This window comes from Poecilia formosa, unplaced genomic scaffold (genome assembly GCF_000485575.1).
Source record: "Poecilia formosa unplaced genomic scaffold, Poecilia_formosa-5.1.2 Scaffold35, whole genome shotgun sequence".
Taxonomy (NCBI): domain Eukaryota; kingdom Metazoa; phylum Chordata; class Actinopteri; order Cyprinodontiformes; family Poeciliidae; genus Poecilia; species Poecilia formosa.
Genome location: NW_006799974.1, coordinates 2,203,685 through 2,220,653, shown reverse-complemented (window position 1 = coordinate 2,220,653; position 16,969 = coordinate 2,203,685). Strand labels below are relative to the sequence as shown.

The 16,969-nt window shown below is 41.3% G+C and overlaps 2 protein-coding genes across 5 annotated transcripts; one reads left to right on the top strand and one right to left on the bottom strand.

The window, feature by feature from the left end:
- Positions 1–824: 824 nt before the first annotated feature.
- ints5 (integrator complex subunit 5) lies at positions 825–7,978 on the bottom strand. Its single transcript, XM_007550343.2, has 4 exons — positions 7,747–7,978; positions 5,602–5,854; positions 2,804–4,792; positions 825–1,868 (listed from the first exon to the last, which is right to left on the bottom strand). Exons 1-4 carry the CDS (start codon positions 7,947–7,949, stop codon positions 1,161–1,163), a joined length of 3,153 nt encoding a protein of 1,050 aa, XP_007550405.1. The 5' UTR covers positions 7,950–7,978; the 3' UTR covers positions 825–1,160.
- A 3,932-nt stretch (positions 7,979–11,910) lies between these two features.
- LOC103136891 (HRAS-like suppressor 3) lies at positions 11,911–16,969 on the top strand. Of its 4 annotated transcripts, none has more exons than XM_016670552.1 (5): positions 11,911–12,078; positions 12,634–12,701; positions 13,017–13,125; positions 14,826–15,088; positions 16,715–16,969. In XM_016670552.1, exons 2-5 carry the CDS (start codon positions 12,687–12,689, stop codon positions 16,835–16,837), a joined length of 510 nt encoding a protein of 169 aa, XP_016526038.1. In that variant the 5' UTR covers positions 11,911–12,078; positions 12,634–12,686; the 3' UTR covers positions 16,838–16,969. The 4 variants fall into 4 exon arrangements, with proteins under 4 accessions (XP_016526038.1, XP_007550402.1, XP_007550403.1 ...); XM_007550340.2 differs by having other exon boundaries at positions 11,915–12,078; positions 14,820–15,088; XM_007550341.2 differs by lacking the exon at positions 11,911–12,078 and adding an exon at positions 12,167–12,287 and having other exon boundaries at positions 14,820–15,088.

Here is a 16,969-nt window from a genome sequence, read left to right as displayed (position 1 = left end):
TGCAGCATGTAAGTTGTATTGCTAGATTTCATTTAACATAAACTGAATGCACAAAATTTTCCCTGATTTTTGTAAATTAAAGTATTTTTGTCTTGAAAATCTGAAGGCAAGAAATCATCAATTTGAAAACTAAATAAAGGTGTACCCCAAGGTCCAGTTCCTAGCTTTAGTCATGTAATTGATTTTCTATATTTGTATGCTGGTTTGCTGATGACAATTGGTTTTATGTTGTTGGTAAAGACATTGCTTCTGTTATCTTGCATTTAGAGTCCACTGAATTGAATTTAATATAAATAAAATACTGTTTCTGCCCAGCAGAGCCGACAATAACAAACAAAACTTTTACAAAATTATCAGGACTCCAGGCAGCGCAATTCATCTTAAATAATTAAAAAACCCAACAGCTAAATGCATAAAAGGCCTCACGTAATCGCTCACTTTGGGGATAAATAAACCTGCTTCCTAATGGTAGAAAGATGCAGAAGATATTTAAAGGATAGATGTTGCTCTCTTAGTGACTCTTGAAGACCTGGTTGAGTTCTCTTAAGGCATCACCAGCAATGTTTGTAGATTATGAAGTTTTACATGTAGCTGGTGCAGACATCGTACATGTTTCAGTCCTCCATTAGTCACTGTAACACAGCTCTAGGTAAAACAGCAGAGAGATCACCATGTTGAATTACCTGGAGAACTAGAAATGAAATATGACTGATTTCAATTTAGAAGCTAAAGAAGTGCGAAGAATCTCCGTTTAAAACTTATTACCTGTAATGATCTCCAGATTGACCTGATGATGCAGCAAAAAAGTACAAATTCAGCAGCTGTTTACAACTAAATGGAGATTTATTTTGCAATGTGGTATAAACAAGTTTGTTCCTATAACAAAAGATGGAAAGTATGTTTATAGAACAACAAGAATTAGTGGTTTTTCTGGAATCAAAATGACAAATTAAGTTTGAAAACTATCTTTCTTTACAGTTAAACAGTTCCCAGGGCTTTCTAATAGAAGTTGAATGGAAAAGTACAGAAAATATCATCTAAAACACAAACTTATACACAAAGCTTTACATTTATGAATATTCAGTCCATTCTTTAAGTAACAACAGTAATCTCGCCGTTTGACAGTAACTGCTGACTTGCATCACCAGTTTGTTTCCCTCTCAGAGCTGAAACCGCCAGCACAGATGTCCCAGCCTGTCGATGTTTTTATGCAGGACGCTGTGGATCGGTGCCACGTACCTGGACACGTCCCCGTCCCGTGAGAAATCCCTGCAGAAAATGCCTTTGTCTGAGCTGAAAACAAACTTCTGGGGCAGCGGCCCGTTGCCCCTGACGTATTCCCAGACGGCCAAGAGCAGCAGCCTCACCTCAAACGGGGTCAGGTGAGCGAAAGCCTCGTGGACGTTGGCCAGCACAGGCGGCAGGAGCTGGCCTTCGCCCATGCAGGACACCAGCAGGCAGGAGGCCTGCAGGTGCCAAGGAGAGTCTGTTGACGAAGCCTCGCGGGAACCCTCCCAGTGGGACAGCAGCGTAGCCAGGAGGCCTCTGAGCACGGCGGAGCAGTAGCAGAGCGCCGGCCGCCCGGCCGCCACAACCTGAAGCAGAGGGAAGAGGACCGGGTGGGCCTCGAAGCACCGCCGGATGTGGATGTCTCGCTCCACGGTGGTGCGGGCGTGCTCCTCGGGGGGCCAGGACAGCTCCCCGTTGGCCACGTCTGGACAGACGTTTTCCACCAGCGTGACGGCAATGACCTTGGCTGCCTCGGCGTTGATGGGTGGCGGCTCTTCGGGATCGGACGGCGACTGTGAGCCGTTGAGGCTGGACGAACTGCAGCACTGGACGATGACGGCCAGGAGAGTCTGGATGTTCTGCAGAGAAAATACAGAAACGCCGCTTACACAACTGGCTTTGGTCTTATTGATTTAGACCCTGTAAGTGTGAAGGAATCAACGACTATTTTTACAAAGTGATAGTCAGCAGTTTGCATACAGATAGTATTTACATTACTTTTTAACCTTCATTTAAATTATTTAAAGGGGCAGTATTATGTGTCTTCCAGGCACAATGTGCCATTTTATAGCATAATTAGCTATAAGACTGAATCAACAGTTGTTATAAAAATGTTACATATATCATATATGACTTAAAAGAAATTAGACTTTGAAATTTAATGCCTTGAAATCGGGCCTCTGTTTCTTTAAAAACTCCTGCTTTTTCAGAAACTTGGCCTTCGGGAAGTTATCAAAACATGGCTCCTCTATTTACTCTTTAACAACATTTTTACAATTAAATTAGAGCTCAGCAGATGTGCAGTTGCACCAGGTGTTTGCTAATTGCTGCTGGCTAGTCTGAAGGAGCTGAGTCAGGGAGTTGCAGGAGAGGACTGCTCTGTGAGTCTGAAGCTTGGAAACTGCAGCTCTGAGTAGGAGCTGCGCCTTGAAGGCGGTGCTAGGCCCACCCAAGTGTTTTACACACCTGACTGGTTGCCATGAAGATTGGAGGATTTCTCAAACATGCGTAAAAGAGTGAAGGCAATAATCCTGGTATGTTTTGCATCAGGGAATAACAGCATAACATGATATAAAGATAAAAAAGTTACATTACATAATAACGCCCCATTAAATTGTTTCAAGGGGAAATTACAACATCATGAATAAAAATGAAGGAACTGGTGCCCAGGTCTCAATTTGTTGTGTATTTTCACTGATATAGCTGTTAAAATTAATCGCTAAAGGATCATCATTAATATGTATTGGTGTCCATAATGAGTAAACCCCTGATCAGAACTCCATTAGTAACCCACCTGGATGACTCCTGATGGGTCGGGCAGATTTGCAGCAGTGCGAGGCTTCAGTCCTTTCCCGATCACTCCTGCGTGGAACACCGACCACACGCTGCCGGAAAAGTTCACCGTGGTGCCGAACCGACAGTTAATGTCCAGCAGAGACGCGCCCAGGTCAGGGGACACGGACGGGGAGGCCACGGGAGCTCCAGACATGTCGGCGATCTGGCCGCCGAACAGCTCAGCGTTGCCCTTGTGCAGCGCCCCCTCCACCAGCTGCTGAAGGATGGCCTTCAGGGTGAGGGCAGAGTACGCCGCGAACCGGGTCAGGAGCAGAACTGAGCAGCTCACTGCCTCGCCTGACTGCCCCACATCTCGGCCCGTCTTCCCTGCCTCCCCACGTCTCCGCAGTGCCAGGAAGAAATGCGTGACGGCGGCTCTGGAGAGCAGCAGCAGGTGCGCGGGGGAGGCGGTGCGTGGCAGCGGGCTGCAGGACAGCAGACGCACGGCAGCGTGAGACACAGCAGGGTCACCGTGGAGAAGGAGAGGCCCGAAATCGTGGAGGTGCACAGAGACTGCGGAGCCAATCTGGGCGGCCATGGAGGACTGAGCTCCTGCTGCTGACCCTGCTGCACCTGCTGCTGCCTTCTTCTCCTCCTCCTGGCTCTGCAGCGCCGCAGCCAGGTTGAGCAGCAGCTGCCGCAGCTGCCGCCAGCCCAGCGTGTGCGTGTGAATCTGAGCCACGCAGTGCGCCACGGCGGCCGGAACGAGCCCGGCCATGCAGGACGACAGCGTGGCGTGGAGCTGCCAGGCCAGGGCCAGCTCCTCCGGGTTGCGGGCCTGGGTGAGGAGCTGGCAGAGCGTCTCCGTGGCGACGCTGGGACCGCCGTACACCGACAGAAGGCACAGCAGCTGATGCAGCCAGAGGTGGCGCTTCCTCTCCAGGCGCAGCGTCTCCGCGCAGAGCGGAGCGACATGCGAGCGCAGCTCCTCCAGGAACGGGATGACCCTCTGTGGCTGAGAGGAGGCCGAACCGAAAGGGCCGACGTCTGACCCCTCGGAGCGGTTGAAGACCAGTTTGTGGAGATGCAGCAGCAGCATCTGCAGCAGGCGGTCGCAGCCTTCTCGGACTCCTTCGTGAGGCGACGGCGTCGGACCGGAGATGATAACGGATGCTGGCGTCGCCGTGTCTGCCAGAAAGCGGAGGACCCGGGCGCCCCCCGTGGGACTCTGGCTAATGAGGTGGACGGCCAGCCCCAGCATGTTGTCCAGCTCCTCCCTGGGGAGGCCCTGCAGCAGAGCCTGCAGCTGCAGCAGCACTGCAGGCCGCAGCAGCTCCACCAGCTCCGAAGACACGGCTCCGAACAGGTTGGGAGACATGGCGGCGAGCTGCAGCAGGAACGGCACGGCGGCGCGCCGCAGCTGGGGGGACGCCTCCCAGGAAGTGGAGGAGGACGAGGGAGAGAGGGGAGTGGAGGGGGCCAAGCTCTCCTGAAACATTCTGAGCAGCTCCTTCCTGATGCTGTCGGAGTGATGCGCGGCGAGATGGCCCAGGATCCCCACCACGGAGCCGATCTTCGGCACTCTACTGCCCTTCTCCACCAGGGGCCCCTGATCTTTGGCCCCGTGGGAGCAGAAGTCCTTCAGCCCGCAGGCCAGCACTCTGCTGATGATGGTTCCTGGGAAGGCGGAGCCGATGTGAGCCACCACCCAGTCAAAATGTGGCGAGTGTTTGACCGACGTGTCCAGCAGTGCGTCCACGCAGGCGTCCGGGCACCAGGCCAACATGGCCGCCAGGCACTGGGAGTAGGACTCCATGAGGGAGCGCGTGGCGGCGCAGGACATCCACAGCTGCAGCAGCTCGTTGAGGCTGGAGGAGTGGGGGGCCACCCTGCGGCCGGCGTGCTTGCTGCTCAGCTGGCCCAGAAGGTCCACGGCCCAGGTGGAGACCAGCGGGGCCCAGGCCCGCGGGTTCAGACGGATGAACTCCGACAGGACGCCATGAACCTCCTGCAGCAGACAGGAAGGGATGAAGGAATAATCCACACAAATATTTGATACATGGAACATAATCCCTTATATTCCAAGATTTCAGAATATTCTAGACATTTGAGAAACATTCATCACAAGTTGCCAAGTTTGGCTTCTTTTTCAGGATCATGTCACTGTTTTTATTTATATCTGGAGCAACTGGGATGCACTTCATTCTATGGCTGCAATTAATGATTATTTTAGTTATTAATTAGTTTATCGATTAGTCCTAACGATTAATCGGACACAAAAATTGACATATTTTGCACATTTTTTATGTAACCACAGAAGTTTTTTTCAAATTTCTATTTTTAAATATGAATTTAAATGGCAAATGCCGTTTTTTTTTTGAGTCTTAACACTCCAGTTAATGATTAATCGATTACTAAATTAGTTGACAATTTTTTCAGTAAATCAATTCATCATAATTAATTCAATTGTTTCAGCCCCACCAAAATCTATGACACTAAAACTGTAATAACACAAATTATTGTTATTCCAGCTTTTCGTGCAAATATTTTAGTACACTGGAAATGAGAAAAAAGTAACTCACAAGTAACTGTTCAGCAAGAAATAGCAGCATGTTTCAAGTCAATAATTCCTTAATATTAATGAAAAGGTACAAGTTCCACGTTTAACAAGACATTTTCCCATGTTATAAGTGTTATCGGATTAATTGTCAGAATAATCGATTACTAAAATAATCATTAGTTGCAGCTCGCTTTTGTGGAAATAACCACTTTTCTAAATATTTTAAGGCTGCGTAGGAAACCTGGATGAAGTCTCACCTGTATGATGTCCTCCAGGTTGGAGGTCGCCCCAGAGCTGGCGTTTCCCTCTGTCTCCAGGTTGTGAAGAAACGTCGACACATGCTCATCGTACACGCCCCTCAGATGCTCCAGCACGGCGCCCCTGCAGGCCGGGACCGAGCGCAGCAACCGCACGGCACAGCGGGCGTGCTCCCTGACGCTGAGCTTCCGGCCCTGAACGGCGTCAACGCCGCTGATGAAGGACTTGATCTCCTGGGAGAGTTCCTGGGTACTGCAAGGGAAAGGACAGGATTAAAGCAGGACAACAAATGATAAGTTGTTGCTAAAGAAAAAAAATCTGAAAAAGTTACATATACCAACTCACGGTTATAAACTTGTACTACATACAATATTTCATTGGTACTTGATTTGACCTGGAAAAGCCCCATTCACGTAAAATGCTAAAAATACAAACATAAAACTGCACAACAATCTGAAAACACAGACAATACAGTGTTTCATATTAGTGGGATGTTTTGCTTCAGCCTAACAGGGAAATCAGTCAGAGTTGATGTGAAGATGGACGGAGTTAAATACTGGACAATCCTGAAAGAAAACCTGTTAGATGCTGCAAAACACCCAAGACTGGGGTGGAGGTTCACCTTCCAGCTGAACTAAGACCTTAAACATACAATCAGAGCTGCCTGGGGATTAGATCATGTGTTAGAAAGAAAGTCCAGACGTACATTTAAATAGGAAACTCTGACAAATTAGAAAATTGGTGCTGCCCTTTCTATTTGACTGAACTACAGATGCTTTTCAAAGAAGATTCTGCAAAAAATCTTTGATGTCTAGATGTGTAAAGCAGGTAGAGACGTTCACTGAAAAGACTCACAGCTGTAAATGCAGCAGAAAGAGGATGCACAAAGGACCGAGGTGGAAATGTTTACTTTTAACGTAGAAAGTACTCCTAGACGAGCGCTTCTGTGTTTTTTGTGTCTGCTCTGCTTCTCAAGCCCACAGTCAGTCGAGGCAGATGGCTGTTTACACTGAACCTGGTTCTGCTGTAGGTTTCTTCCTGATAAAGAAGAGATTTCCTCTCTGCTGTCGCTACATGCATGCTCAGCATCAGGGATTGCTGTAAAGTCAACAACACAATGAAATTGTGCTGAATAAATGAATTGGTCCTGTATAAATAAACTGAGTCAAATTAAGTGTAAATGAAAGACAATTTTTTATCCTACTTTACAATTAAGTAGTACATTTGTATTAGGACTGAAGCGATTAATCAAATGAATCGTGACTATCAAAATAATCATCAACTAATGTAGTTATCAATTAATTTTAACTGGAATATTAAGACTCAAAAAGGCCAACTGCTGAAAAAACAAGCTTAGGTCAATAATTAAGCTAAAACTATAGCAAAAATACATACATTTTGCATCTACGATAAAAGAAACCTCTGTAAATATGTTTTTAGCTTCAAATTCTACAAAAAAGTTATCTTATTAAGCACCTTATGCTACCAATTCATTAATCAAGTAATAAAAAATAATAGCTACCAAGTTATTTCTATTTTTATTTCTCTGTATTTCTATTATTGTACAAAAAAGTCTTAAATGAAAATCTGCATATAGTGTCAGTGTTTTGAACCGATTGTCTGACCGATTAATCAATAGCTAAAATAATCGTTAGTTGCAGCCCTACTTTATATGAGATAAAAATCTTAATAAAATGCTTTTAAGTTCAAGGTTATGTAAAAACTATATTAAAAGGCTCCAGAGATATGAATACTTTAATAAGGGACACAAACTGTTATGTCTTACATTCAAATTATTAAAGCTTTTTTAGACGGTGTTTCTAAAATGAGCATTTTATTCGTTATACTCTTTTTTTTCCTCAATGGTACTGTTTTTTATCTTCTCGCATAATCTGTGCTGTTTACATTTTTAACAATTATTCTACTGTAATTATATGCAATTAATTTCCCTTCTGGGACAGATACAGTGTCTGTCGGCTGGGAGATAAACAGCATACAGAGTGCTGAACAGCTACAAAGCAAACAGATACCAGAAACTATCTGTATACATCATCCCGAACTGAATGGACCCCTGATGCTGGAGCTGGTTCCGATGTGACAGAGGACATGTCTCTGTCCTGCCTGCTGAGGGCTCCTCCTCCTACCTCAGAGCGGCCGGAGCTGTGTGGCTGTGGGGGCTCTGCATCGCTTTCAGCGGACTCCCGTCAAAAACCACAGACATGGCGGACTCCTTCAGCACCAAGCCGGCACATTTAACCCGTCCCTCCGTCTCAGGGCCTCGAACCGGGGAGTTTATCAGGAGCTTTCTGGGTGTTTGTTTGATGAAATTCAGGACAAATACAACCATAGGGCGGTCCACAGCCGGAAGTTGGAACTTCTTTTGCCGTTAAAACCGGAAGCATGATATCCACCAAGTGTTCTCATTGGCGACACCTAGCGGCGACTGTGGGTTTTAACTTTCGTTTCTATTCCTTTTCGATTTTTTAAAAATCTTTTTTACAGACATCATATTTTTTTAAATTATGCTATAACTAAGCCGCATTGTGATTCTTGTCACTCAGGGTCGATCAAATATAAACTTTGAACATGCGACTTCTACTTTCTTATTTGTAGTTTACTTTAAAGTATTTACATATGAATGGACGTCTATTGAGAAAACGTATAAGTTTGGGATAAATATGGAGAATTTTACCTCATGTTGAAGTTCCCTAACAGGAGCACTAGATTAATTATGAAGAACAAAATTTTATCAGTACATCAGTACAAACTACTATAAGATTTATAGGTATGGTTTTGATAGTGTTTAATTTTATCATTGACAAGTTTCTCCATGCCTGGCCAAGACCCAGCAGAGATGGCAGTTTAATAAATGTGTTACAGTCTCTGACTAAATTAGTAAAACCTACAATTTTCATCCAAATCCTTACCAAGTTAATCCAAGTTTATTGTTATGAGGGTAATTTTGTGCAACATTTTGAAATTATGTGACCTTTTAAATCATACATGCCTCCCTCCAATTTATATGTTTATTCCAAAGAAACTTTCCTCTGGGTGATATGTGAGCTGTTAATGTCTTTCCTTATGTGTCTTTCCTTTTCCTTATGTGTTTCCTTTATCGTCCATGGCTATTTTAACTTTCTTTTCTTATTTCTTTCTCTACAAAGCATTTTTAAGACAAGGTCTTAATTTCAGATAAGATCAGTAACCTCTGCAGAAGTTATGCCCTGCAGGGGGAAATGAAGGGTGGGGCAAAAATAATGTGACAAACTTATGAAGATGCTTTCTAAATACATCCAACTGGGAGGAAGAGGGCTCAGAACAGACCAGTTACTCTGGGGGTCTGTTACTCTCCCCAGAGTAACAGACCAGTTACTCTGGGGAGAAACTATGACTATTTTTTATGCTGGGAAAACTTTAAAATTACTCTCAAGGAGCCAGATAGTGTTGCTGAAAAGAGGGATGTCTGTTTTCATCCTGTGGCCAAATCTTTGATAAGTGGAAGAAAATGAATGGATGGATGAACAGAGGTGGGTAGAGTAACCAAAAGTTTTTCTCATTTATAGTAGCAATACCTCAATATATTTTTACTCAGGTAAAATTAAAAGTAGATCTCTAAGACATCACTCAAGTAAGAGTGAAAAAAATTGGTAAAAAGGATATGAAATGATCATAATGTCTGACTCAATATTTTACAATTGTTTCATCAGACAAAAATAAGTTATGTCCAAAGTTATGTTAAAGACTAAAATGAAAAAAGAAGGATACAAATAAATAACAAACAAATTAAATCAGAAGAAACACACCCACACACACACAAATGTCACAACAGGCTTCACAGTTGGAAAATAACATAAAAAAAGAAAAGATTGTGTGCGAACAAGAGGTCTCACTTTAACATGAACTGCAGGTTTGTCTCTGTGTCTCATGTATTTTTGGTTGAAACATGTTTGTTCTTTATTCAGTGAAGTTACTCACAGTGAATAGAGTATTAAGACATTTTTCCCAACTAAGAGTAGTGACATCTCATAATAATATTAAGATAAAATATAAAGTATGATGTAGTAAGACTACTCCTAAAAGTACATGTCTTCCAAAAAGTTACTCAAGTAAATGTAATTAGTTACTACTAGATGAATATGCAGTGATTACATTTGATCACAGAGCTTACTTCATCTAGCAATATGTGGTAAAAAAAAAAGTAGAAATATCACTTCAGCTTTTCATTCACTTTAAAATCCAAACAATTGTCATATAAAAATGTGAAATAGGTGCATCAAGTAGAATCTAAGATTTTAAATTGTGACAGTCATGACTCTCAGCAGGTGTAAGTTTTGCAGCTGTCTGACTGAGCGTGCAGTGTTGTGGTTCTCACCCACAAAAGCAAAGTTTCTTCATGGTTCCTCATGAGTTTGACAGCACATGATTGTGTCCATCAGGCATGTGGTGCTCTGGTGACCGGTCATCTTTCTATGTATGACAACTTAATAAATCCAGAGACTTAAAGAAACTAAAAGAAATCTAACCAGCACAGTCCAAAAACCAATATTTTCTTTCTTAGAATCCCAGCATTTCATCACATGTAAGATGTGTGATGAAGTGTCATGAGAGATGAGGACAGAGGGCAGAGTCCTCTTACCAAGCTGGATATTTACTCAGGCCAGACATCAATAACTACAGTAATATCTAAAGAAAGACAATATTTCATTTGAATGTATTGATCAGAGATAAAGGAAGAGGTTTTACCTTGAGTCTGTTCATTTAAAATGAACATTTCTTTGTGTAAAAACCAGATCAACATCTTCCCCATCTGTGCAACTTTGACTAAATGATTGATAAATGATTTCATCATCCTGGTTATCTCTGGTCAATCAAAGTTAGCACACTGTTTGGTTATTAATATACAGTAAAGGTCTATTGCATCAACATCCTTCTTTTTTTAATCTCAAACTATGATCAAATTTTATGCTCCAAGATACAATCTTTCTGCGTGTTTCAAAACACCCATAAAGATTAGTAATTATATTACAATATAATATGCAAACAATATAATGTATACACACGCCCTTTTATTGGGCACCTTTGACCAAAGTCATCAAAAGACCAGAACGTTTCAGGATGCTGAAAGATGTTTTTATTACATGTTGATTTTAATTTAAAACAATGACAGGAAGCAAAGCATGTTTATATGATTGAAACATAAAACAATTTTTAAATTCATGTCAACCAATTTATTAAAATGTATTTATTTATTCATTTATACTGGACAAAAGGAAAGAAAGGGCATAAACAGAACAACTATAAAAAATCATCAAACAAGTTTGTTTATATTGTTGAGAGTGAAACCAAAAAAATTGAATGAATAATAACTCTCAGTTTAAAACAGAGTCAAGTTTTGAAACAATATTCCAAACTTTAAATATACCACAAAACTACAAATAGTATATGGTACAGCTGCAGACATACCTCAGATGTGTGAGTTTGTTGACAAATAAACTATTTAACGCATTTTACACATTTGACTTCTGTGGGAAAGTGCCAAGAAGAAACCCATTAGACGTCTCAGTTAGTTTACCTGAAGTCATGTCTGGGGAAACACAAGGAAATGTGAAACAATGTGAAACCAAGATGGATGGAGCCATGTACCGGGTAATCTGTGAACAAAAGCTATTAATTCAAATTCAAAAACACTAAAGTGATCCCAAACGGAAATTAAATATTAGAAGCTGCAAAGAGCTTGAGATTGGAGTTGAGGAATCTGTCAGTACTTGATATTTGGTGCTTACAGTCACTATCCTGTCCAAACTTCCTGCGCATAAATTATTTTGCAAAAAATAATAGGCAGAGCTTTCAGTGTACGCAGCTGGAACAGACACTCCTTAAAAGCCTTTCAAGCTGTAATTACAGTGAAATGTGGCTCTATAAAGAATTGACGCAGGAGTCCTAAATACCAAATGAGTGCCACGTTTTCAAACATTTCTTGACAAGCTTGATATACTTCTTTGCGTTAGTTTACGCCGTAAATTACCAACAAAATACATTTAAAAAGTTTTTAACAAGATTAATAAAAAGAGGAATAAAGTCTAAAAGTATGAAAGAATTTAAAGGTGCTGCATTGGTTATTTATTTATTTATTTATTTATTTATTTATTTATTTATTTATTTATTTATTTATTTATTTATTTATTTATTTATTCATTTATACATCCGTTTTTAGGAAGACTGGATTGTTATAAAACCGTAACATAAACAGTTATTACCATTTAAATCAAAATCGGCAACATTTAAGAATATTCGCATCTGAAATGAAGAAACGTGCGTCCATCGTGACGTTTGCTCGCTCGGTGACGTGTTTTTTTATTTTTTGTTGAGGTCACGTGTCAGTAGCAGGCAGCTGAGCCTCCAGCAGCTGAGCTTTAACTTCGGCGTCACTGGTGGCGCCTGGCACTTCACAGAACAACCGGACCCCGTCGCCTGAGGTAAGGGCAGCATTATAACCCTTTAAAATGGGTCGGAACCGGCCTGTTCTGGTAACCGTGTGCCTTTGGTGTGATGCTGCGGCGTTTCAGAGCTGATCTGGGATCAGCGCAGCGGTTCGTGGAGGCTAGGATGATGTAAACACAGACCGGTTCAGGTCAATACGCGTTTAAAGATTAGCATTTTGTGCTGCCACGACTCATTTTGTTTGGTAAGTCGTTAAAATTGGGACGTTACACGTTAATAATGCGCTAAATAACGCTGTTCATAATGTCACCACTCTATTCTGTTCTATTTTAAATGAATCAAATAAATTTGTGTTTGCATCAAATTAGTAGCAGTAAATATGTAATATTCTAAAGAAGACTCATCTGAGCAAATAAGCATGTTATTATTAATAACACTAATTAATTGCATTTTTATTCTTTTAAAAGTCAGTCACCGAGGCTCATGCTTTCAATACGATGGTTTTAACAGTTACATTAGACTCAATCTTTTAAATCTTATGCTTTGAGCTGCTGTAAGAATTCGTGTTAAAGCTTATTTTGTCTCCGCAGGTGTTTAATCAGAAAGTGAAAGCATTTCAAGCCACTGCAAGAAAAGTCCTGACATGGCTCCAACACTGGTGAGAAGGCTGTATTTAAATAGAAGCTTGTTATGTGTGACCACCACTAGAAAATATGTGGTCTAAGTTTGGACAAGAATAACTTAGACTACTAAGTTATTCTTGTTTTTTTTACTATTCACAATTGTTAGATTGTTGTGAATAGTAGAAAAACAAAGTGTTATGTGTATGTAGTTTGACTGAATATGTTTAGTTGAATCTAAAAGTCTTGTGTTGGTTACAGCCATCTCTTGTTTTGCAGTGAAATGAGGTCAAATGTTGCGCACAAAATCTGTTGCAATGTTCCACTTGTTTCTGTCTGTCTTCTGATCCCAGTATGATGAGAAACCAGAGCCAGGGGACCTGATAGAGATCGACCGTGGCTCATACCAGCACTGGGCTGCCTATGTGGGCGAGGGCTTCGTCGTTCACTTGGCACCACCCTGTGAGTGAATCCCACACAGAACTGGTTTCAAATGACAGATTGGAAAAAATGCAGCTAAAGACAGCCCACAGCGTCACTGACTGTGTGCTTTTTCAGACTGCAGTAGAGATTCATATAACTTTTTAAAATCCGAAATAAATGTACTGTCAGTTTTAAAGATTGCTGTGTTTGAAAATAAACAAAGATTCTCAGAGTTTTACACTTTCTGTGCAGGTATTTTAGAACAAACTCAGGCTTTTCTTAGTTTGTTGTGTCAAGTCAGCAGAAGCAGAAAATAATACAGAAAATTGGTCTTATTCAGCAGCGCTCTTCTATTTGTACCTAAAAGTTGAAATGTAAAACCTGAAATTTAATCAGAATATCAATAGAAGTGACCATTTAAACTAGGAAAGCTAAAGTTTTCTCACTAACACCAACTTAAAAAACCAATATAGTTGCCTTGTGCATAGAATTTAGTGAAAACGAAAATAAAGAAAACTGTTATTGGAAGCACCTCTGTTGATTTGTATCAGTCGTAGTATAAAACCTACTGTACTGTAGTGAGCATGTTGCTAAAGTATTTAAAGAACAAAATGCAGAGATTTACCTTGTTAGCTTCTGTTGTTACTAGCACTTAGCCTGATTGCTGAGAAGAACAATGAGGAAATCTCAATGGGATCTGAAACATGGTTAAGTTTGGGTTGATATCACTGACAAATTTAAGTCATTTGAACACATTTGAACACTTTCAGGTTATTAAGGAGATGCTACTGTCTTGTGTTGTTTGACTTGTTTTGGGCTCTTATTCTGATTTGCTATCCGTTCTTATTTTGATTTGATCAGCCTGTTTCAGTTTTCCTTTGGTCCAGTTCTTTCTTTAGTTTTGTTATGTTCCTTATATCTAGTTATTTGTTAGTGTTAGATACATTTCTTGGTTCCCCTGTTTGTGTACTCTCCCTCGCCTCCTGTACCATTTTCTCTCAGTCTGCCTTCTTCTCTGTCCTCTCACACCTGCAGTCGATTAGCTAATCAGCCCAGGTGCTTTGCTCCAGTATTCTCTCTCCCAGTATTTATAAATCTCTTCTCCTTTCATTCCTTGCTGGTTCCTCCTGTTACCTCCCATCATGCTCTCCTTGCACCTGCCTCCTGCCTTTTCTGTTCTCCTGGCTTGTTGTAAGTTTTTGTATTTATCTTTTTTTTTTCAATTTAATGTTTCACAATCTACTGGATGTCTCTGCCTCTCTGTGTACATGGGTCCACTAGAAATTCACCACAACATGACAGCTACTGTCCACTGTCACCACATGCTTCCCCAGGAGGAAGGAGAGCTGCAAAGTCAATAACTTGATTCAATCACCTTGATTTCCTTAAATAACTTTTTACCAGTTTGTACGACAAATTGCATTGGATTGTGTTATAGTGTAACTTTGACTGAATCCATCAGTTGACTTAATTATATATTTCTGTCTGAATTAACTTGACTTAACGCAGATTGTAAACTAGCACTGAACTGAATAGGGAGCTTCCAGCAACTTCATCCAAGTCCATTGTAATCCTCTACACAACAGTAAAAACAAGTAGATTTACTCTGCAGATTGTGCCAAAATGTATCTGTTTTTGTATCACCAGAGACAGTACACCAATAGTAAGCTTACCACAGTTTAAAAACAAGGCCAACGCGACCTCATTATGTTTTCCTGTTTATGTTTTATCAGCTGAAGTTCCTGCTGCAGGCTCCAGCAGCATAATGTCCGTCCTGGCCGAGAAGGCCATCGTCAAGAAGGAGGAGCTCTGGGACGTGGTGGGAACAGACAAGTGGCTGATAAACAACGGTCTGGACCAGAAGTACAGGCCTCGCCCGGCTCATGTTATTGTTCGTGAGGCCTGTAATATGGTTGGTCAGGAGCTGCCGTACTGCATCTTCAGGGGAAACTGCGAACACTTCGTCAACGAGCTGCGCTACGGGAAAGCAGAGTCCCGACAGGTAGGCAGCTCAGGTTTTATGTAAAAGATCACATGCATATAGGAATAGGTCTATGTGCTACACAAAATATGTTCATGACGTTTTCTGCACAAACTCGCTCAGGGGATTTTATTCTGGTCAGTTCTGCCTATTCTGAGATCGTTTCACTTTGAGCTTTTTTAGGGCATCTTGTCACTTTAAATCCAAATAAGCTGCTCCTGGCCAAGACCCCTCGTGAAAATGGCTGCAAACATCACAATTATATAATCGTACAGCTGTGAAAAACAGAAGTAGGGCTTCCTGCACAACTAAAAATGGAGCAAGTGGTTTCTGGATAATAAGGCAACAAAACACTTGTCTTTTCCTGCAGCCATTATACAGCAGCTTACTAAAGCTGCTGTATAATGGCATTATAAACGTGCTGGAGCTCAGACTGGGATTACTAGGTCAGGGTTAGGGTTGCTAGGTAGGGTAGCGGCGCAAGACCTTATGATTCACTGAACAATTGGGAGGTTTTTGTTACTGCTCATTTTCCAGACACCAAAAAATATTAACCTGTTTCCAAAAACCGTCTGGGTGTGTTTTTTTTTTTTTTTTTTTTTTTAAGGGCTGGGTTTGTTTTCAGAAGCAGTTGAGTTCTTTTATAAATACAAAAATGTCCGAAATGTGAATTCTGCATAGTCTTTAGTATTGTGAAAAATGTTGTCAATACTTCAGGAACACTGAACTCTGACCTTAATGCATAACACATCGGCCTCTCAACGCAAAACTAGGAACTATTAAGTCTGCAGCTTGAATAGGAGTTCAAGTAGAGTTGTTTTTTTATAGTGAGGAAGTCAGAAAATTTTGAACTAACACCAAATTTCAAACTTGATGCATTTTCATTACCCATATATGATTTACACATTAAAATTACTTCTCCTTTTTGAAAACTAACAGGAAGCTCAGCTGTGGGATATTTAGGACTTTTATGATTCTGACATTAGCATAAGATAACATACATGATCTTTAATTTACAGCTCCTCTCTGATGTGACTCACACAGCTCCATCCTTCTCTTCCTAACAGTGGCTTTATTTTAAGATCTGTCCTATATTTTCAGACACAAGCTGCTCTTGGCACAAATATCTCAGCGTCGCAGTGTAAAGTTCTAAACCATTGATTAATACAGAAGATGAACAAAGGTGTAACTACATTTAATGTAAAAGAAAAAGTAGTTTAGTACCTTTCTTGTGGCAAAAAGATTGTGATAACTTTAACTTAGGAGGAGCTGAACTGCATACAACTGGACACTGCTGATAACAGCCTCTCTGTGTAAATCTAATAAAAAAAGACTTCTGTTTTTTTGCAGATCATTTATTGTCTTGTAGATATGTGGTTTAAAACCTTAAAACATGTTTACTTCGATCACTGTTACACATTATTTCTAATCTAAAACAACATCAGGAGCACCAGGGCAGAATGGAGACAGTAGCAAGAACAAAATGAAAACTAAAATAGTCAGACTGTGGCTACATAAAAAAATTCAAAAGATAATCTTAACCAGATATGAATAAACCAGTCTGTCTGTGGATTGAGTCGCTGCTTTAGTTTAAATTCAGCTTCAGTTTTTTTTAAGTAACTAAAGTTGAATTTTCCTCTTCTGCAGGTACAGAAAGCAGGTGAAGCTGCAGTGGTGGCTGGTGCGGCTGCATTCGTGGGTCTTGGTGTCTTCGCTCTGGCCAGCGCTCTGTTTGGAGGCAGCAAAAAGGAAAAGAAAAACACCCAGTGACTGAAACCACAGCAGCAGCTTTGAATAACTCATCACCAGCGAAGCCTAACGGCCACTTGCCTCTACTGATCACAGATAACACTGCCTGACATTAAATGGAACTGGCTGACTTCCAACTCGTCTTTAACAATC

Coding starts and splice junctions, on each gene's coding strand:
- ints5 (XM_007550343.2), bottom strand. CDS start 7,949: ATGGTTGTATTTGTCCTGAATTTCATCAAACAAACACCCAGAAAGCTC. Junction 5,855..7,746: donor ACAGCTCCGGCCGCTCTGAG/GTAGGAGGAGGA, acceptor TTTCCCTTGCAG/TACCCAGGAACTCTCCCAGG. Junction 4,793..5,601: donor ACCTGGAGGACATCATACAG/GTGAGACTTCAT, acceptor TGTCTGCTGCAG/GAGGTTCATGGCGTCCTGTC.
- LOC103136891 (XM_007550340.2), top strand. Junction 13,126..14,819: donor CGTTCACTTGGCACCACCCT/GTGAGTGAATCC, acceptor ATGTTTTATCAG/CTGAAGTTCCTGCTGCAGGC. Junction 15,089..16,714: donor GGAAAGCAGAGTCCCGACAG/GTAGGCAGCTCA, acceptor CCTCTTCTGCAG/GTACAGAAAGCAGGTGAAGC.